Here is a 22,041-nt window from a genome sequence, read left to right on the forward strand (position 1 = left end):
TTGAGAGAACTCATTTAGAAGCCTGGTGTGAAATTTTCTGAAATTGGATTTACAAAACCCACAGGACTATCAGAAAAGTTTGTGGGAGAGGATCAATGGGAGATCAACTGCCCAGCATGCAAAATAATCCATTTCAATGCCAAGCATTGAGAAAAACATAAACAAACCATGTCATAGGAATATGAGAAATCTCTTATTGCTATGTGTAAGTTTATTTTTGATTTAGATCACTTAGTCCAAATTCCTGAAAAGAAGTTTCTCCAGTAATAATAGATTCATTTTATAGAAAAGGAGTAAAATAAATTACATATCATTATACATTGCATCCTTTCTTGTTATAGACTGATCACATTAATGGTGAAGGGCACAAACAAAAGTAAAGCATGAAACAAAGTACAAGGTCTTGGAATTAGTCCATACACAAGTTGTCATAGTAGAGTTGACATTCTCTTTTCAATGGGTTTCTCCTATGTCACAGGCTGAAACTGACCTCCTAGATTCAAGCATAAGCCTTATCTTCATTCTCTCAGGCATCTCAGTTCTAGCTCTTCCCCTTTAATCTCCTTTTAAATTTAGGGAAGAAAGAAAATCAGCCTCATATTTCAACTAACCACTGTAATGACTGCAGTTTGGAAAATATAATTTTAGAGATAAGTATGATATAAGCACTTTTTAATATATTTTCCTCATGAATTTACAAAAATATTTTGAAAAATGGATCAAGCATCAACATCCACATGTTGTGGCAATAATCACAACCATTGTGGAGTATATATATATATATATATAAAATGTGCGAATAGTTTGTTATCCTTTCAAAGGTTTTATTATATGCTTTCTAGAAAAGTTGTACCACAAAAGTTACCTATATTGAAGTTCCATGTTTGCATCGTCAATTTTACCCTTTTTTCTTCGATTTTGTTCATAGGCTTGATGTTTTTGGAGAAAAGATATAATATACATTTTAGATTTGATCCCATCCAGCATGCACTTAATAATGTAAAATAAACATAGAAGATGAATTTTACCTTGCAGGAATCATATAAATCCCGACAAACTGAAAAGAGATTGAGATGATGCTGAAATAAATCTGAATATGCAAAGAGGAGGGCAGAGGGTATGTGGGGGCAGGAAAGATGTCGGAATAGAGGGACATTATTACCCTAGGTACTGTATACATATGGTGACACTACACTGTGTACAACCATAGAAATGTGAAGTTGTACTGCAATTGTGTAGAATGCATCAAAATGCATTCTGCTGTCATATATATACATAATTAAAATTAATTACTTTCCAAAAATCTGAATATAACAAAACTACCCTCATTACACACTAAATGAATATGGACCCTAGTCCTGGTAGTTAGCATTGGTGAAGACTACTTTAGTTTTAGGAATCCTCTTTCATTTGGGGGCTTTTTGTTGAGCAATGACAGAAGACTCAAATGTACTGAATCAGAATCAGGAATATAGGTTTCAGAAAACTTGCAGTTAATTTTCCAGTGGTAAAATCACTTTTGCAATGGTCTTTAATAGAATGCTAGAGATGCAGAATGTTGAAGAGCACAGTGATCTGTTTTCAAAAGAGGAAAAAAAGGACCCTGAGAAGTGTAATAAGGAAACTGAGTTTAAAATGTGGCAGCACATATCTTGAGTGAACCCTATCAGAATCATTTTATCCATTTTATTGTAAGCATACTTCCTGTCCCTCATTTGGCTCATAATTAGCAAATCCAATGTTTCAATGAGTTTTCAGGAGAAGATATACTTATGTGCACATCAGAGTGAGTTTTCTGAGCTAATTAGCCCAGATATGTGTGTTTAGAATAAAAGGTAATACACATATTGCTCACTTATGTGAAAAACTGGTGTACCTTCTTTTCCCAGAATCCCTTGTTTAATCAATAATTACTTTCTTTTTGCCCTATCCTGGGAAGACAGTGATTTCTCATCCATTGAAAAAAAATATACAGTAAAGCTAAAGTGTTTGGACTAGGCAATACTAGTCACTTTTCCAAAAAGGAAAGTGTTCTGAAAGTTTTCAGAATTATCAGATATCAATAGACTGGTGTGTTTCAAAGAAATTTGTTGATACAAGAAGAGTATTGTTTTGGTGTTGGAGGAGAAAACTTCATAAAAGTTTTCTGGTTGTAAAATGAGTCTCGTGTGGTTTATCTTGACAGCTTTTTAAGTAATTGCATGCAAGTTCCACATGATCACAACATTTGCTTTCTAGAATTCAGAATTTATCTCAGCCATATGGTGCATTCCTGGAATGTCAAGGGACATGGTTTCTCACAAAGCACCAATAAAATAATGAAATCAACAATATTAAGGATGATAATGAGAATAGTAAATATGGAAATATTAGCATCCTTTAAAGCAATGGATGCTTCAAAAATACAACACGGCTCATCTGAATGAGACATATGGATGCCTCACACACTGTGATGCCTCTGGATGTAGATGGAGGGGGAAATGGGTAGCTGCAGGTTACTCAGATTCTTCCAGTTGTAACTGATTCCTATCATGACTGCTTGAGATTTTGAGTTGAAACAGACAAAACTGACGAGAATTCTCTCCTGCTCCTCATAATTCCTTGCTAAATTCTATTTTACCTTCCTCACATTCTCATCCCTTTAGCTTTCCCAAAGGAACCCATGGAAGTGGGAGCTTGTCTCCTTACATTTTACATTTTATGTGTGGCTCTTTGCCACACCTTGCAGCCTGTCAATGTGACAGATTTATCTAAGAAATATCTTCTCTTCACCTTAGTCTTTGGGTCCCTCCTACATATCAAGAGACATGCTCTGAATGAAAAGCAAGATTTGTGCTTGCACTTGATCTGGTTGTGTCTTTAAATGTAGGAACTGATAGTGTTTCTTGCATAGTTCCCAAAAAATATCCAATGCACAGCTCCAAATCATTTTTTCTACAGATCAGGATCATTTGAATCACCTTAGACTATAACGAACATATAGAAGCTACAACCTACTGAGTCAGAACAAGTTTTTGAACATGGTCACTAAGAGATGTTTCCTAAAAGTTGCAGAGTGTCAGTGTGAAATTTGTCAGCTTTTAATTCCTCTAGGTTAATTTGAATGTAGCTCTGGATTCTTCCCTCAAAATAAAGTTTAGAAGAATCTTTAAGCTTTCCAAAGTTAATTTTAGATACCTGTGGATTTGGAAAATGCCCAGTAATAATTCCAAATCCTTTCAACTAAACCATTTGCTGTTCCTGCCCTAAAATTTTGCCCTAGTGAGTAGCAACATGTTGCATGTCATTAAATTGTACACCTGCCTAATCATTTAAGAAAAGTGAACTTAGCTCTGTGGGAGCAGGTCTTCAGTGCTCAATTCATTCCCAACTGTGAGTAAGTCAGGAAGGGTGGAAAAGTTAAATCCTCTCCATCATTCAACTTTGGAACTGGAAACACCCAAATTCTTCTCACATTTTGAAAACCCTATTCTTTTTTCTTCTCACATATTGTTGGGATTTCCTACCCTCTCCTGAGTACCACTGGTTCTTTTTTACTTTTATTCGTTTTGACGATGTGTACTCACTACCTTCATCAGTCTTCATTTCCTCTTTTTTAGGCCTTTTCCTTATTTAAATTTACCTGTGATAAAAGCATGTCTCAAATGCAACTCACAGTTCAGTACCTTTATCTATACATCCAATTTAACCTGTGGCTGAAACCTACAGAGAGACTCCACTTTTTACAATTTTTTCTTAAACATTACTACTTATTTAATATGCACATGTCTTGCACAATTAGTATATACCAGTGCTCATATTTCTTGGACATATTCTTTCCAATGTATTTAGTATTCTATGTGGTTCTTACCTTTTCCAAGTTTACTTATTCCCTCTTTTGTGCTTATATAGATCTCAACAGATTCAGAAGCAGCACACATCTCCTGATGTTGCTCAGAATCATTCTGGTAATAATAATGACAAAAATGAGTTACATATAGATATTATCATCACTCTTTGCACATCCCCATATTTACAATTGTGCAGTCTTTGAATTGGAGATTAGATCATTACATTTAGTGAAACTATATTTCCTTATGAGTCATGATCTTATGTAGCCCAAATGAAGCTGAGCTCTTCTCTCCATCTAGCTACCCATGGGATAAAACCAGGAAAAATGAAAGAGGAAATGTGTTCTCTGACAACAGTCACTGATACACATATATTCAAAGCATCTCACATCAGTGCTTAACTAGCAATGTGTGCATTCCCCCAACAAAACTAAGAACACAGTAGAAAATAATCAAAACTCTTTTGAGGCTGGAACTTGATGTTATATAGATTTGAAATTTTAGACATAGGAGGGTTAAATTTATTTTTTTTAAAAAATTTTCTTGTGGTTGGACATGATTCATTTATTTGATTGATTTATTTTTATGTGATGCTTAATCAAATCCTGGGTTTCACACATGCAAGGCAAACACTCTTATCACTAAGCCACAACTGCAGCCTGGGAGGGTTAAATACTGAATGTCAAAATATGACATTTGATGTGATAGAGACTTACAAATGTGTCACGTCAAGTAGAAAGAAAATATGCTTGGAATTGTTAATAATTTGAGTCATAGAATCTTCCAAAAATTAATATGTGTCAGTAAAGCATTTATTTCATGAAAATTTTATTTTCAAGGAAGAGAAATTTGGAACAAAAATGTGTCTACAATTAATGTGGACAAAGGAAAACACTGCATTTGAGTAGAGTATGCAAACATCTTCATTGAAGAAAGTCTTGGAATTCCATAGAAGGAAGGCACTATTTAATGACTGAGTATTTTCAGAGATTTGAGCCAGAAGAACTGGTGGATGGAGCCAGAAAAACTGGTGCATGGCTGCATAATGAATAAGTCAGGCTCTGTGGAAATGCTGGAAAGCCATGACAGAGAACCAGTGATGAGATGAAATACAGAATCCATGGCTTTTTTAAAAAAAGAAATGCATTAATTGAAGAAATACACTGCAGGAAAAAGTAGCAGAGCACAAGTAGTGAATCTCTCCTCTCAAAGGCTGAGGAGTATGTCACTATCCCAATTAAAAAATGGAAAAAAGCAAGAGATACACAGTTCTTAAATCAGGAATTACAAAATTCCCACTAGAATTCAAGGAAATACAATTCAAAACTGCATTGGCATTTTAGATGCCCCCAGTCAGAATGACATTTTTCAAATATTCAAATAATAAGTGCAGTTCGGGATGTGCAGGAAAGTCCAATCCTAGACTGCCAGACTGAAAATTAAGACCTTTACACTGGAAAGCATTATGAAGATTTGTTTAGATTCTAGGAATATGATCCAGCTTTCCAACTCCTTCCAATTAATGCCAGTGTATGAATCAGAATGCACACATGATATATGAACTTGAATTTTAGCACTGCAAGTCACATTTATAGAGTTATAGAACTAATTGATAACCACCAACAAAGAATGAATTAAAGAAAACACATGGAATATTCAGCACTGATTTTTCTTAATATTTATTTTTGTAGTTGTACACAATAACTTTTATTTATTTTTATGTGGTGCTGAGGATTGAACCCAGGGCCTTGCACATGCGTGGTGAGTGCTCTACTGCTGAGCCATAACCCCAGCCTCTTCAGCACTGATTTTTAGCAATTTGGTTATTCTTGATAAACCATTATGGCAAAATGATTCCTCATATAGTGTATTAAAATACTGCCTTAAATCTTTCAAACATATAAAAGTTATAGCAGCAAGATCTTCTTAATTGTATAAAAAAAGATCTTATTTTAGAGAGATAATAGGAAGCTAATATAGATTCCTTTCAACTCAAATACAACATTTTCAGCAAAGGAGAGACTTGGATTTTTGCATGGTTTTCAAACAATGTTAAAAATACTGCCCAAAATCCTAGGCAGAATTAGACTGTGAGTGCAGGATCTTTTTCACTCTGGTTACCTCACAGAGGCTTTTTTCCTGGGATAACTGAAAAAACATATGTTCCTATTTCAACTTCTATCAGATGAAACCATGGCACAAAACAATAGTTAGGAGGCACCCAAAAGAAGAATTAATATGGGTTTTAAAAATAATCTGAGACCAGATCTGCTGAGAGCTCTGGGTAGCTGCAGCTTGGACCTGTGGTCTGACAAAGATTAAAAAGTCATGGTACTTTCGTTGAAATGTGTTGTTTGAAGCTCTAAGCAGGCTGCAATCTAAAATCACAAATCAGCAGCCATACCAGGGATGGTAAACAATCTCAGCTGAGAGGCATTTGGAGATTTGTTCATATTTCCAACACACTGGTGCTTATAGAAAGTCTCCTGGGGATTACAATAAAATCCTCAGGGCACACACCTTGGAGAAGAGTCCCATTGTAGTAACTCTGTGTGCTGGATCAGAAACCACTGCAGGTCTTACAACTTCAAAACACAGAATCAACTCTCCTTACAGAATGGTGGAAGTTTACCCTGATCAAATGGTGTCAGGATAGTGATAATTAGAATGGGATGGAAATTCTCATCAGGAATACATGTGTTGTACCTGTTGGATAGTTATTTTGAGTAGAGGTCCACAGAACACTATCTCTTGAAATGGTTATTTAGAATAATGACAGTGAAGGAGAAGTGCTTTTTGAAAATTCAAGTGACAGAAGAATCCAGCAGTGCTGGGGCATTATAAGGTATAATGGTGTTTGCCTTCAGTTCCCAGAAGAAATCACAGATTCTGCAAGCAGATCATGCCTGCTCTGCTCCAATAGGTTGTAAGAAAACCCCTTAGAGATATGGACTCTTGCCCACCTCTACATCCCTGACTATAGGAGCCCATCCTTGGAGTCTGCTTTACTCAGTAGTTCCCAGGGTTCAAGGGCCAGAGTGTTTGTCAGTTTTCATGTTAGATGGGCCCACAGCCCTGTGTATATGAACAAGTACTAAGGGTGAGGATTTTCTTCAAATTGTAGAGTTCCCTCATTTCTCTGGGTGGGGTGGGGGAACCAATGAGCCTATGAGCTCAGCTTATTCATGCCAATAGCAGGTTAGGCCTTTTAGGGCTAGAGCAAATACAGAGCTGGATTATTTTTGTTTCCCAGAAACCTCCCAAAATAGGTTTCTAAAATTAGAAATCCTGGACAAACTATCTTCTATAATGTTAGTATAAGGGAAATCTGAAGCTTTTGCTATTGTTGTTCTTGATATGTTTTTGTCTCCTATTGGTATAGAGTTTTTGCATTATTTTGTTTTTCACCTCCAATCTTATTTTTTTTCTTAAAATTTCATTCCATTACTCTCTCTCTCTCTCTCTCTCTCTCTCTCTCTCTGTGTGTGTGTGTGTGTTTGGGGGTGCTGTGCATTCACTATGAAGTGGCCAATTTAGTTCTCATTTAAAATTTTTCTTTTCAACTTTAGTTCATTTCCCCCTCATCTCCAGAACTTTGGTCTCTGTTATACTCACTTCTTTAACTTTCCTTCATTTTTAACAGAAGACCTAAAAATTATAACCAAGGCCTCTTTTGATTTGCCAGGTAAGTATTGTTATTTCCTACTTCATCTCTTCTTTTTGTGGTGTTCTAGAGATGATTTTAAAAATACATTTTATTTACAGGTGTAAGTGTTTTTCAATAAACTGTGATCATTGTTGGGAGTTTATTGTCTACTCTCACAGAAATACCTGTGAGTGAAACTGCTATGTGAAAAATGCTGGTTTTAGAAACTGATACTCAGATATAAGCCCTGCTCAGGACACATCCCAAAGAGAATCTTGAACACTACAAGGACCCACGTGTAATAGTGGATGAGAACCCATGCAAATGCATGTAAGTCCTTTACATAGTAACACAGATCATATGAGAACAGGAGGCAAACAACCCTTCAGAATTTCATAATTTCCCAAAAATAGCATCCAAAATCTTTGGTATAACCTCACATAAAGAGGTAAAGTAAACATTTTCATAATTTTATTGATTTCTTGCAGACAATGGATAGGAAACAGGTATTGTTTGTACATTATCAGAAAAATACCCATCCTGAGGTGTTCTCATTCCATAAGGAGAGAGTTTTGTTTCTTATTGGAGCCTGTTCCCTTCCTCAATGGAGACACTTGCAAACCTTGGCCCAGATGACAGGGAATGTGAAATTAAATGTTAAGCCTTTGGGAATGAAGCTGTTTTTTCCATGAATGGATTCAGTGAGTCATTGCCTTTAACGTGTTCTTAGTTTCAACTGGTTATTTCTAAGTCTCCAAGTTATCACTCTCCACTTATGGATGGCACCCAGATGCAAACACCAACATTCTTCAAAAATATAGGAACAATGCTAACATAAAGCTTACCTGTAATCACCTTGATTTCTAAAGCTATTTTTATATTAATGATCTGTTAACATCTTTACACTTAAATATTAAATTGTGATGTTTGGATCCCCAAAGAGTGTTCTATGAGTTCAATTCACTTGGCCTAATTGATCTACTGAGAATGAGAAAAATAGAAGTAATTTGGAATTTGACACATGTACATACCTGTTGTTTGCTGTGCCCAGCACATTTAAGTCCCCTTTGCTCTTCGTGTGATGACTTTCCCAAATGGGACTCTGCTGAAAAATGCACAAATGTATTAAACTACTTTAAAAATAATGTGAATGGCAATTAATCCAAGTAAAAAGGAACAGTAGTAATGATCCTATCATTTTATTTTCCTCAAGTATAATTTCAATCAAGCTTAATTTTAGGTGAATATATCTCATGTTTGAAATTTTTATTTTGTTTGCATGTAGGCCTAGGTATTTTATCCAGAAACATGTATGTCCTTGGCAAGAACTATTGTGTTATACCAAATTCCCTGATTAATATTTGGAGACAGGGCATCTGTAAATACCAAAGTTGGCTTGAAACCTGACAGGGATCTGTCCTCAGCCTTTTAAGTACCTGCAATTATGGACATGTCCCTCTGAAGCCAGTACATATTGACATCAATTAGGGGTGATACACTGTGTCACTATGTACAATGCTAAAATAACTCACAGCTTGATCTACTTTAGATGAAAGTGAATTTCACAGAGAAAATTTTATATTTCTATGGAAATAGGAGGCATCAGAATTTTTACTATCTCTACTTTTACATATTATACTTAAAAATGTCCATTGTACATCATTTGTGATATCTTCCAAAAGTGATCACACTTACATCTTTATCAACAAATTTCATAGTTTTTAAAAATTTGTTTTGTTTCTTTTCTTTTTTACTATTAGGAATCAGTCTGTCTTGTGAAGCATCTATGTTATTCCTGATGTAAAATCTTTTTTCTTTTGCTGGGGCTACAACAGACATTTTATAGCTTCCAAACTGGGTAATAAACATGTGACATGTAAAGTATTCATTTTCCTGTCTACTTCCTCAATTCCTGGACTTGAGTGTACTACTTTTATATTATGTTGCAGTCAACATTTGTATTAATTTCCACCACAGTTGAGTTTGTGATAAGAGCCTTAGAAAACAGGTGCTAGTGATGATTTATATTTTAGAGATGGAGATAGTGGAGACTTCAGAAGTGAGATTACCCACCAGAGGCTAGAAATACTCAGAGCTGAAAGGCTGTACATAGAGACAGGGTTTAAATAGGAACATATTTTTTGATGATTTAGGGATTGGTGAGAGAAGAGCAAGAGGACAGTACAGGCAGATAGAGGGAACAAGATAGAGACTGTGCAGTAAAGAAATAAGAAGTGCAGTAAACTACAGCTAATGTGAATGTTGCTTTTCTTTACCAAGTAGTTTTTCTTATGGTAATATCTTCCTATGTTTAGGAAATTCCTTTAGGAAGAAGGTGGGCAATTTTCTGAATCTTGGATATATGAAACACACCAGAAAATGAGAGAGTTCTATGGGAGAGGTTCAGTGGGAGATCACTGCTTAGCATGTAAAAGGATCCTGTTCAGTGCCCAGCATTGAGAAGAATAGGAACAAACAAACCATGTCAAAGCAATATGAGCAAATGTTTCTTTGGTATATGCAAGTATATATTTGATTTACAACTCAGTCAAAATTTCTGGAAAACTGTACTCCAACAAATGGACATCTATGTGCAAAGAAGGGTCAATAAAAGCAGCAAAAATGAATTAAATATGTGTGTTGAGTGAAGCCACAAAACTCAAAGTACTAGAACAAAATCAGGAATATGGGTTCAGTAATATTTACATAGTTGAGTTTCTAAAGGAAAAATCATTTTTGGAATGACCAATTATAGAAAGACATAGGTATATATACCAGTGTCAAGATGCAGAATGAACTGTAGTCAGAGGAGGAAAGAAGAAGCCTGAGAAATTCAATGTCAAAATGTGGCAGTACAAATCTTTAGTGAATCTTATCAGAATCATTTAATACATTTTATTACATTTCTTAATCCTTATTTGCCTTATAATTAATAATTCCAAAATTGTTATGAAATTCCCAGGGAAAATATAATTGTTTGCTCATCATGGAGAGTTTTCTGAGCAAATTAGCTCAGGTATAGGTGCTGAGAGCATCAGCTAACACCATATCAATGTTTGTTCATACCCATGTAGTAAAATGGTGTGTCATCTTTTCCTTTATCCACTCGTTTAACCACCATCAGTTTTATATTTTCTCTCTTGTATGAAGAAAGTGATATAAAATCTATGGGAAAAAAAGATGTATGATAAGGCACAAAGGTTTCAGACAAGGCCATCCCAAAGAAAAATTTTTCTGAAAACTTGAAGAGTTATCAGATACCAATGAACCATTGTGTTTTAAATAAATTGGTAAATACACTAAGAGTAATAGTGTTAGTGTTTGAGGAGTAAACTGAATAAAAGTTTCTGGTTAAAATTTGAGTCTGGTGTGGCATATATAGACAGCTTTTTAAGGAATTGCACACAAGTCTCAGATCATCCCAAAATCTATCTGCTTTCTAGAGCTCAGAATTTATCTCAGTAATATGGTGAATTCCTGGCATGTCCAGGGACATGGTTTCTCACAAAAATCAGTAAAAGAATGATGAAAGCAACATATTAAGGCTGTTAATAAGAAATGTATAAATGAAAATATTAGACTTCTTTAAAGTAATGAATCCTTCAAAAATGCAATGTTGCTAATCTGAATGGCACATACGAATACCTCAATGTGGTGCCTACTAAATAAGAAGGGGAGAAATTGGTAGCTGTAGATTACCCTGATTCTTCCAGCTGCTACTGGTTCTTAGCATCTTAGAACCAGATTCTGACTTGAAAACCGACAAACTGAAGAGATCTGACTAGAATTGTCTCCATTTACTTGCATTTTCTACCTAAATGCTATTTCCTCCCTCACTTTCCCTTCCCTGTAGTTTTTCCAAAAATATCCATAAAGTGGGAGCTTCTCTTTTTCCATTTTACACCCTTTATATGGATCTTTGCCACTATTTGTTGCCTGCCAAAGTAACATATTTATCTTAGAAATATCATTTCTTCATCTTAGTCCTATGTCCTTTTCACATCTCAAGAGACATGCTCAGAATGAAAGCAAGATTTATGATTGCACTTGATCTGGTTGTGTCCTCAAACTGTAGGAATCAATAGCAGTTCTTGCATATTTCCCAAAAGGAGACACAATGCACAGATGCAAATCATGTTGTCTATACACTATAATCATTGGAATCACCTTAGATTCTAACGGACAAGTAGAGGCAAGAGTTTGAAGATGGTGCCCAAAGGATGATTCCTCATAGTTGCAGAGTTCCAGTGTGAAATTTGTCATCTTCAAATTTGTCTAAGTTAATTTCAATGTATCTGTGGATTCCTCCCTAAAACTTCCCCACAAATTAAAATTCATAAGGATGTATAATACCTTCATTGATCATTTTTCATTACTAATTTTAGATTAACTTTAGATATCTGTGGATTTTTGTCATGCTTACTTACCATTCATACTTCTTTCTACTTTTACATTTGGTGTTTCTGCACTATCATTTTGCCCTAGGCTGTATTAACATCTTGTATGTCATTAAATCATTTGGGGTAACTGAACTTAGCTCTGTGGCAACAGGTCTTCACTCCTCAATTTATTCCCAACTGTGAATAAGTCAAAAAGGGTGGGGAAGTTTTACTTTCCCCTTCACTCAACTTTGAGAATGGCAACATACAAATTCTTCCCACATTTTGAAAACCCTGTTCTTTTCCCTTTTCAAGTGTTGTTGAAATTTCCTACCCTCTCCTGACTACCATTTATTCTTTCTATTGTTTTTACTATGTGTGCTTACTGCCTTTCTCAGTCTTCACTCCTCCTTCTTCTGTGGTTTTTCTTATTTCAGATTTACCTGTGAGAGAAGCATGTATCAAATGCAACTCACAATTCAATTCTTTTAGCAATACATTCAATTCAACTTGTGGCTGAAAAGCAATGAAATACACCATTTCTTATGTTTATTTAACCCTACTATTTATTTTAATAGACATATTCCTTGAATAAGTACTGTATGCCAGTGCTCATATTTTTTGGCCATGCCCTTTCCAATGTATTTTGTATTCTATATGGTTCTTACCTTGTCCATGTTCATTTATTTTCTTTATGCTTGGTTCAAATTTACTGGATACACTAGCAGCACACACCTCTCGATGTTTCTCAGAATCACTCTGGTGAAAATAATGACAATAATAAGTTTCATATAGCTTTCTGCATCCCTATCTGACCATCATTATATTTATAGTAGGAAGACATTGCAATTGCAGATTACACCATTACATTTTCTGCAACAATATTTTCATATGAGACACATTTTCACATGCTGTCCTGATAAAGCTGAGCTCCTCTCTTCATCTGGCTACTGATGGGGAACATCAGGAAGAATGAAAGAGGAAATGTGTTCTCTTACAACAAACTCACTGATATGCATATATCCCAAACAACTAACATCAGTGTTTAATTAGTAAGCTCTGCATTCTTACTCAAATCTAAAAATAGAGTAGAAAATTTATTTAAAATGCTTTTGTGAATTAGATTTCATGTTTAACAGATTCACAATTTCCAACAATGAAGGGCCAATTGTTTTATTCATTTATATGATATTTGTTATGATAAGACCCTTCCAATGGGTCACCTCCAGTAGGAAGAAAATACTCTTGGACTTGTTTCAGTTGAGTCTCCAGAGACTTCCAAATATTTGCCTCATTAAGCAAAATATTTAGATAGTCAAAATTTCATTTTAAAAGAAGAGAGCATCAATAAGAGAATGTGTCTATTTTGTATTCTATTTTGTTACATATCACAGAATGATTATAATTCATATTACACATAAAGAACACATTTTTTCATATCTCTGGTTGTGTATAAAGTATAGTGCACATTTTATGTGAACAAAGAAGCACACTCAATTTGGTTAGAGTATGCAATACTTTTCATCAAAAAAAGAAACTAATAGGAATTTCAAAATAGTAAGGCAGTAGAGCAGCATCACACTGAGTTTCTTGACTGACTACTTTCAAAGTTTGGAATCAGAAAAACTGATGAATTTGCACAATGAATAGGACAGCCTGTGTGGAAATACTAGGGACCCTCAACAGGAATCAGTGACCAGATGAACATACATGTGCCTACACACCATGTAGGGTCACGTCACTCAGCTGACAGGCATTTCAAGTTCTTGTCCATATTATCACTACACTGATATTGTAGACACCATCCTGGAAATTACAATAAAATCCTGAGGGTAAACACCTTTGAGAAGTGTTCCATTGTAGTACCTCTGTGGGCAACACAGTAATCATGACTTTTTAAACAAGACATGCATTCATAGAAGAAATAGATGGCAACAGTGCCAGGGAAAACTAGTGATGTGCAAGCAATGACTTCCCCTTCTAGAGGATTGAGGAGTCTCACAAACCCAATTAGGCAATGGCAAAAAGCAAAAAATAGGAAGTTCTCAAATCAGGAATTACAAATTGTTCACAGATATATCACATTTACACTAGAAAGCATTTTGGAGATTCCTCAGGATTCTAAGAATATGACTGCCATTTGACCCAACTTTTCTATTCCTCGATCAGAACCCCAGTGTACCAAAACCAGCATGCACATGTGATTTATGAATGTTGCTGTTTTAGCACTGCAAGTCAAGATTGTAAAGTTCTGGAACTAACTCTGATACCCCCCAACAGTAAAATGCATTAAAAAAAAAAAACAAAAAAGACACTTAGCACTGAATAAGTAGCAATAAATAAGTAGTAATATACTTATTCATGGTACCCCACTATGTCAAAATGAATCCCAATCCTTTATGTGAATTCAGTGCCCTAAAATATTCTAATATACAAAAGGCACAACAGCAAAATCTCCTTAAGTATATAAAGAAAAATAGTTTAGTATAAATAGGAAACTAATGTAGATTCCTCTCAGTTCAAATACAACATTCTAAGCAAAGGAGGGAGTTGAATTTTTTAAGGTGAATCAACCAGTGTTCAAAATACTGCTAAATATTCTAGGCAATATTCAAGAGCCTCATCACCTAATGCACATTATCCATACATTTTTCCCAGATTTCAGAAAAAAATTTCATCACTATTTTTTAATAATATGGCCCTCTGAAACAGACAGTAGTTAATGGAGGTACTCACAACAAGTATTAGAGTGGTATAAACTGAAAATGAGACATAGATCTGTTGATGCTCTGGGCTGCTACATTTTAGTTCTGTGGTCCGCCTGAAGATTAAAAGTTTCTGAAACTTTCACTGAAACATGTTGTTTGATTTTCTGTGACAGCAAGTGCCAAGGTTATGCCCGGTAAAAATTGCTCTCCTGTAAAACTGCATACATGTGCATACACACCATGTATAGTCAAGCCACTCAATTGAGAGGCACTTTAAGTTTTTGTCCATATGATCACCATACTGATATTGTAGACACCATCCAGGGAATTACAATAAAATCCTGAGGGAAGACATCTTTGAGAAGTGTTCCATTGTAGTAACTCTGTGGGCAAGATCTGAAACCATTGCATGTTTGAACTTCCCAGATGCATAGCCAACTCTCCACACAGAATGGTGGAGGTTCACCCTCTTATATGTTCTCAGGATAGTGATAGGAATGAGCTGAAAATTCTCATCAGGAATACATGTGTTGTGTCTGTGGGACAGTTAGCTGCATAGTGTTTCATAGAGCACTGCCTCTTTAAATAGGTGGTTTAGAATAATGATAGTGAAGGAGACTGCTTTTTGAGAATTCAAGTGACACAAGAATCCAGCAGTGCTGGGGAATTGTCAGGTGCAATAGTATGTTCCTTCAGTTCCCAAAAGATTCTGCAAGAAGGCTATGACTGCCATGTTTCAATAAGTTGCCAGGAAACCCCTCAGAGACATGGAATCTTGCCCACCTTTAGACCATTGACTACAGGAATCCATCAGGTGGTCTGCATTACATACTGGTTTCTAGGCTCCATGAACCAGAGTGTTTACACATTAGATAGCCCCACATTTCTGAGTAGATTAACAAGTAATGATGGTGAGATTCTCCTTGAAATTGCTAAGTTACCTCAGCATTCTCTGTATGTGGTAGGAGACAAAGGAGCAGAGAAGCTCAGCTTATTCATGCAAATAACAGGTTAGGACATTTGGAGTTAGAACAAATAAAGTGTTGAATAATATTTGTTTCCCAGAAACCCCCAAAGTTATGTGTGAGTAAAATTAGAAATCCTGGACAGAAAGAAATATCTTCTTTTCTACTGTGTTATTATTAGGGAATCTCAAAACTTTTGCTATTATTGTTTTTGATATTTTTGTTTGATAATTTCTATGAGTTTTCCATGTTATTTACTTTTCTCTTTCTATTTATTTGATTTATTCCATTCATTCATTTTTTTGTTAGCCAGAGAGAATTTTTATTCTCATTTTAAATCTTTTCATTTCTCATTTTTATTGCATTTTTTCCTCTTCTCCTATTCTGACTCTGCTTACTCTCACCACTTTCACTCTACTTACTTTTTTGAAAATATGTTCCAATAATTATATTATAAGCAGGACATAATTATTTTGCAGGTTAACCTTGTTATTTCCTACTCCATCTCATCATTTTGTGCTGTTCTGGAGATCATTTAAAACATATATTTTATGTACAGTGGATACATATTTTGGTTTATGCTGTGATCATTATTGGAGTTTATTCTCTCCTGACAGGAGCCAATGTGAACTTGGTGTGAAGCAATTTGACTTAGAAGCCACTGACTTCTTACAAAGCTGTGTCAGGTTCAGCACTGCACTGGAGATGAGTGGACCAGCTGGAGCCACACAGCTACACAGCCTTTCAGAGTTGGGTGTGGCCTGTCAAGATGCCAATCAACTTCATTGCTGCAAGAACCCTAACACACCAAAAGGCAATATTTCTCCTGCTAAAAACTTATCTCTGCCTTTGATCTACTCTCCCTTAAATAAACAACTTGATCCTTTTTCTAGTTGTTCAGTTCCAGCTTCTACTGGGATTGAGGAACATTTCAGGAGCTCTGCTTTCCTTTTCAAACTTAATTTCTGGCTCTGTCTCTTATTTCTTTACTAATTATTTGAGGCTTTCTTTTTTCCCAGGTGGCTTACACTTTCTGAGCAGGAAACTACCCTGGCAAGGTGATGGTGGCTCTGTGATACTCTCCCCTTACAGAGATACTTGTGAGTGAAAGTAACATGTTAAACATGCTCATTTTTCAGATGTGATCCTCACCTATAAACCCTGTCCAGGAAACATCCCAAAGAGAAACTTGCACACTACAAGTACCCAGGAGACACTATGGAACAGAAATCCATTCAAATGCATGGAAATCTACCATCTACTAACACAGACAACATGAGAACAGAGGAAAAATACACCTCTCAAATTTCATGATTTCTCAATAATTGCATCCAATGACTTAGGTCTAACAACAACTAGATACTAAGAAAAAATATGTTAAATAAGTGAATTGATTTCTTGAAGGGAAATGACATAAAATCAATAGAAATTGCATGTATATTAACAGAAAAGTACCCATCCTGAATCATTTTCCATTAACAGGCAGTTCTGTGTCTCATTTGAGTCTGGTATCTTCCTCAGTAAAGACACATGAATCCATGGAGAATAAAATATTTAACCTTGTCATGGGTGACAGCTAATGTGAAATTAAACACTGAGCCTTTGGGAATGAAGCTATTTTTACATGAATATGTTCAGCAGTCATTGTATGTATGCATGATCCTAGTTTCAACTTATATGATATTCTCCAATTTATCATTCACCGTTTAAGGCTGTCACATACATGAAAATGCAAACTTTATTGGAAAATATTAGTGCAATTGCTTGCATAAAGTTTATCTGGCATCCACCTTGATTGCTAAAGGTATTTTGATATTGATGACCAGTTACCTTCTCTGTACTTAAACATTTAATTACTATGTTTGGATTTTCAAAGAGTATTGTAGTAGGTCATTTCAATTGGCATCTGGAAGCAGAAAAAAGAAATGACCAGGAATTTAAATTGACACATATGCCTACCTTTTGCTGGTGATGTGCAGTATTATCCATATCATAAAGCCTCTTCTGTTCTGCATCAGATGATCTTTCCAAATTTGACTCTGCTGACAAATGCACAGATAAACTTAAAATACTTAAAAAATTTATGCAAAAGACAAATTATCCAAATTATAAAAAGGAAAAGTACTAATAATCATATAATTTTATTTGTCCAGTTATATTTTTATTGAAGTTTTATTTTAGAAGAATATACATCATGTTTGAAATTTTTATTGCTGTTTGTGTGTGGGCCTATGTATTTTACCCCCAAACATGTGTATTCTTGGAAAATACTATAATACAAACTTCAGATCCCAAGTCTTTATACTGGGAGACAGGGTGTTTTTCAATTCCTGGGTTTGCTGGAAACCTGAGAGGCTGCCTCAGCCTCTGAAGTATCTGCAATTATGGATGTGTATCTCTGAACCCCATGCATACTGACATCATTGAAGAGTAATTTTACTGCTCCAATACCTCAGAAAACCACGTGGGGAGACACTAGGTATTTATCATGTATAATGCCTATAATAACTCACAACTTGTTCCATTCAAGTTGAATGAAAATTTCACAGTAAAAAAATTAAATTTCTATGTACACTATAATCATCACACTGTTTACTCTCTCTCTTCCTCAATTATTAACTTTTAAAAATCCATTGTACTTCATTGTGTTCCAAATAAATGATTGCATTTACACCTTAATAGAATGAATTCCATATTAGTTTTCTTTTTAGCTTCCATTTCTTCTCATATATTTTTTCAATCAAAATTGCCTCTGTCTTGCAAAACATTCATGATTATGCCTGTTATTCCTGACATAAACTGGTTTTCTTTCCTTGGGAGTACCTCAGACAGATTACAACTGTTGTACTGAGTAATAAACATGTGAGCTGTAAAGTATTCATTTTTCTACCCAGTTCATCAGTTACTGGACTTGAGAGGACTGCTTTTATATCATTTACTGTCAAAAGTTTTATTTATTTCCACCTGTAATTGAATTTGTGGCAAGAACTAGAGGAGAAAATAGGGGTCAGGGATGATGTCTTTTCTAGAGATAGAGATTAATTGCGACTTAAAAAGTGAGGTTATCTGCCAGAGGGAGGAAATGCTGAGGGTATGTGAGACTGTACATACACACAGGGCTTAAATGGAACATGCCTGACTGACTATAGGGATTGGCAAGGAGAACTGCCAGAGGACATTGCAGGCAGAGAGAGGGATCAAAATACACAGTGAGGAAACATTTGTATTAAGAAAGATTCTTAGTAAATTTAGGATGCTTGAAAATCCATGTTTTAGAGAGGTGTTATGGTCATATATGCACTATATGCATAAATAGTAAAACCAACCTCAATGTGATAAGCATGTGACCATGAATGGCATGTGCATGAATGGAGATGAAAAATAAGAAGGCAGCAGTGCACTAGAAAATTGATGCAGGCCTGATTGGATGGAATTTTTCCAAAAATACAGAGGGTATGTAATTTTCAGTGAGATTTATGGAACTCATTTTAATTAAATGAACAAGAAAGAAAGTGGCTCAGTGTGCTTTGAGATCCTGACTGTAATACAAGGTTTCAAATGAGATGTATAATAAAATGTAGGAACTGTGAGTGTTGTTTTCATGTACCATATAGTTTCTTCTGTAAAAATATCTTCCTGTGTTGAAGGAACTCATTTAGGTGCTTGGTGCACAATTTTCTGAAACCTGGATTTAGAGAACCCACTAGAGAATTAGAGAAGTCTGTGGGAGAGGTTCAGTGAGACAGCAAATGCTTAGCATGCAAAAAGACCCTTTTTAGTAAAATAAATAAATAAAATATGTCATAGAATGATTAGCAAACACTTCATTGGTATGTGCAAGCATATTCTTGATTTACAACTCAGTCAAAATTTCTGGAAAACTGTTTACCAATAAATAACACATTCATTTTATATAAAAGCAGTAAAATGAATTACATGTGTATTGAGTAAAGTCACAAGATTCAAAGTACTAAAACAAAACCAGGAATGTAGGTTCAGTAATATTTGCAGTTAAGTTTCTAAAGGAAAGATCATTTTTGAAATGATCAATTATACAATTATGTCGAGATGCAGAATGAACTGTATTTAAAGGAGGAAAGAAGACCCCTGAGAAATTCAATGTCAAAGCTTTTAAAATGTGGCAGTACACATCTTTAGTGAATCTTATCAGAATCTATTCATCCATTTTATTATAAGTACTTTTCCCATCCCTTATTTGCCTTATAATTAACAAGTCTAAAGTAGTGATATAAGTTCGGGGGAAGATATAATTTTTTGCTCATCATGGAGAGTTTTCTGATGTATGTGTTTACAGTCAGCTAACATCATCTGGGTGTTTATCCATACCCATGTGGGAAACTGATATATCTTCCTTTTCTGTATCAGGTGGCTCTACCAATACCAATTTTATTTTTCCTCTGTTGTGTGAAGAAAGTGATCCAACATTTATGAAAAAAAAGAAATATGATAAAGCACAAAGGATTCTGATTAGTCCATCAAAAAATTGTTCTGTAATCTTGCAGAAATTACAGATATCAATAAACTATTATGTTTTGAAGAAATTAGTAAATAAAAGTAATGGTGTTGGTTTTTGAGGAGTAAACTGCATAAAGATTTCTGGTTCCAGTTTGAGTCTGATGTGGCATATCTACAAGGCTTATAAAGTATTTTCAAAAAAGTCCCAGTTCAGAACATTTGTCCTCTAGAGTTCAGAAGGTATCTCAGCAGTACTGTGGATTCTTGGCATGTAAGCAACATGGTTTCCCAACAAAGCACCAATAAAATAATGGCTTAAACAAAATATATTAATGATAAGAAAAGTATGAATGAAAATATTAGCTTTCTTTAAAACACTTAATTCTTCAAAAATTCAATGTTGCTCTTCTGAATGATCTATATGGATGCCTCACATGTTGTGGGGCCTGCTACATATGGAGGAGAGAAATTGGCAGCTTTAGGTTGCCCTTATTCTTCCAGGCCCCACTAGTTCTAATCATCTCTCCATCAGATATTGATATGAAATGAAACAAACTTTAAAGACCTGAAGAGTATTCTCTCCATTTACTCATATTTCCTAGCTAAATTTCATGATTCCTCCTTCATTATCCCTTCCCTTTAGCTTTTCAAAAAAAACCCTAGAGTGGAGGCTTGTTTCTTTCCATTTTAAATTCTTTGAATAGATTTTTGCCACTTTCTTTCCTGGCAATGTAATAAATTTATCATAGAAATATAATTTCTTCATCTTAGACTTTTGAGTCCCTCTCAATTCTCAAGAGACATGTATAGAATGAACTCAATATTTATCCTTGCAATTGATCTGGTTGTGTCCTAAACTATAGGAACCCTTAGCTGTTCTTGCATATTTCTCAAAAGGACATGCATTCCCTGGCTGAAAAACATATTGCCTGACGAATCACTATAGAATGTAATGGACATAGAGAAGGAAAGACTTGCTCAGTCAGAATGAGATTTTGGACATGATACCCAAGAGATGATTCCTTACGTTTTCAGAGTTCCAGTGTGAAATATGTCAGCTTCCAATTACTCTAAGTTAATTTGAATATAGCTCTGGATTTTACCTTAGGATGTCCCTTCAAAGTCAAGTTTAGAAGAATCTGTAATCTTTTTCCAACATTAATTTTAGATACCTGTGGGTTTCGGGACTGCTCCACAACTATTTGTACTTCTTTCACCTTTTTCATTTGCTGTTTCTTCCCTGTGTTTTTGTCCTAGGGTATAGCAAAATGTTGTCACTAAATTTTGTACATGCCTAATCATTTATGGTAAATAAACTTAGCTTTGTGGCATCAAGTGTTTACTCCTCAATTCATTTCCAAGTGTGAATAAGTAATGAAGGTTCAGAAAGATGTACTATCCCCATCATTCATCTTTGGAATTTGAAACTCACAAATTCTTCCCACATTTTGAAAACCCTGCTCTTTACCCTTCTCATATGTGGCTTGAATTTCCCGCCCTCTCCTTGGTAAAACTTATTCCTTATTTTCTTTTTGACTCCATGTACTCACTGTCTTTCTCGGTCTTCATTACATCTTCTTCTTTATTTTTTCTTACTTTAGATTTACCTGTGATAGAAGCATGTCTTAAATGCAACTCACAATTGTATTCATTTAGCAATACTCCCAATTTAACCTGTGAATGAGACCTAATAAGATGCCACTTCTTATCTTCCTTTTTCCTTGCTAGCTATTTAATAGACATATTCTTTGAACAATTACTTGATGCTAGTGCTCATATGTTTTGGCAATAGTCTCTCTATTATATTTTGTATCCTATGTGTATCTTACCTTTTACATATCCTTTTATTCTTTTTTTTCTGGTTAAATGGAATGCACCAAAGAGACAAGAAGTACACTCATTATCTTGCTCTGAATCACTCTGTTAAAAATAATGGCAATAATGAGTTACATATAGATTTCATCATCACTCTTTAGACACCACTATGTTCATAGATATGAAGTCATTGCAATTGGAGATAAGACCATTACATTTTGT

General features: G+C 35.0%; 1 protein-coding gene across 1 annotated transcript in view; it reads right to left on the reverse strand.

Annotated features, from left to right (window-relative positions):
- The window catches only part of LOC144366505 (uncharacterized), a 30,477-nt gene that overhangs the window by 1,798 nt on the left and 6,638 nt on the right, over positions 1 to 22,041 (reverse strand). Inside the window, exons 3-13 of the mRNA XM_078020761.1 lie at positions 21,834 to 21,924; positions 21,555 to 21,611; positions 21,177 to 21,257; positions 17,488 to 17,567; positions 12,524 to 12,614; positions 12,242 to 12,298; positions 10,543 to 10,641; positions 8,508 to 8,581; positions 3,851 to 3,944; positions 1,029 to 1,057; positions 866 to 929 (exon numbers count right to left, since the gene is read on the reverse strand). Coding sequence (XP_077876887.1) covers positions 866 to 929; positions 1,029 to 1,057; positions 3,851 to 3,944; positions 8,508 to 8,581; positions 10,543 to 10,641; positions 12,242 to 12,298; positions 12,524 to 12,614; positions 17,488 to 17,567; positions 21,177 to 21,257; positions 21,555 to 21,573 — 688 coding nt within the window. The 5' untranslated portion in view covers positions 21,574 to 21,611; positions 21,834 to 21,924. The remainder of the gene's footprint in view (positions 1 to 865; positions 930 to 1,028; positions 1,058 to 3,850; positions 3,945 to 8,507; positions 8,582 to 10,542; positions 10,642 to 12,241; positions 12,299 to 12,523; positions 12,615 to 17,487; positions 17,568 to 21,176; positions 21,258 to 21,554; positions 21,612 to 21,833; positions 21,925 to 22,041) is intronic.

The sequence above is a fragment of the Ictidomys tridecemlineatus genome, chromosome 1 (assembly GCF_052094955.1).
Source record: "Ictidomys tridecemlineatus isolate mIctTri1 chromosome 1, mIctTri1.hap1, whole genome shotgun sequence".
Classification (NCBI taxonomy): domain Eukaryota; kingdom Metazoa; phylum Chordata; class Mammalia; order Rodentia; family Sciuridae; genus Ictidomys; species Ictidomys tridecemlineatus.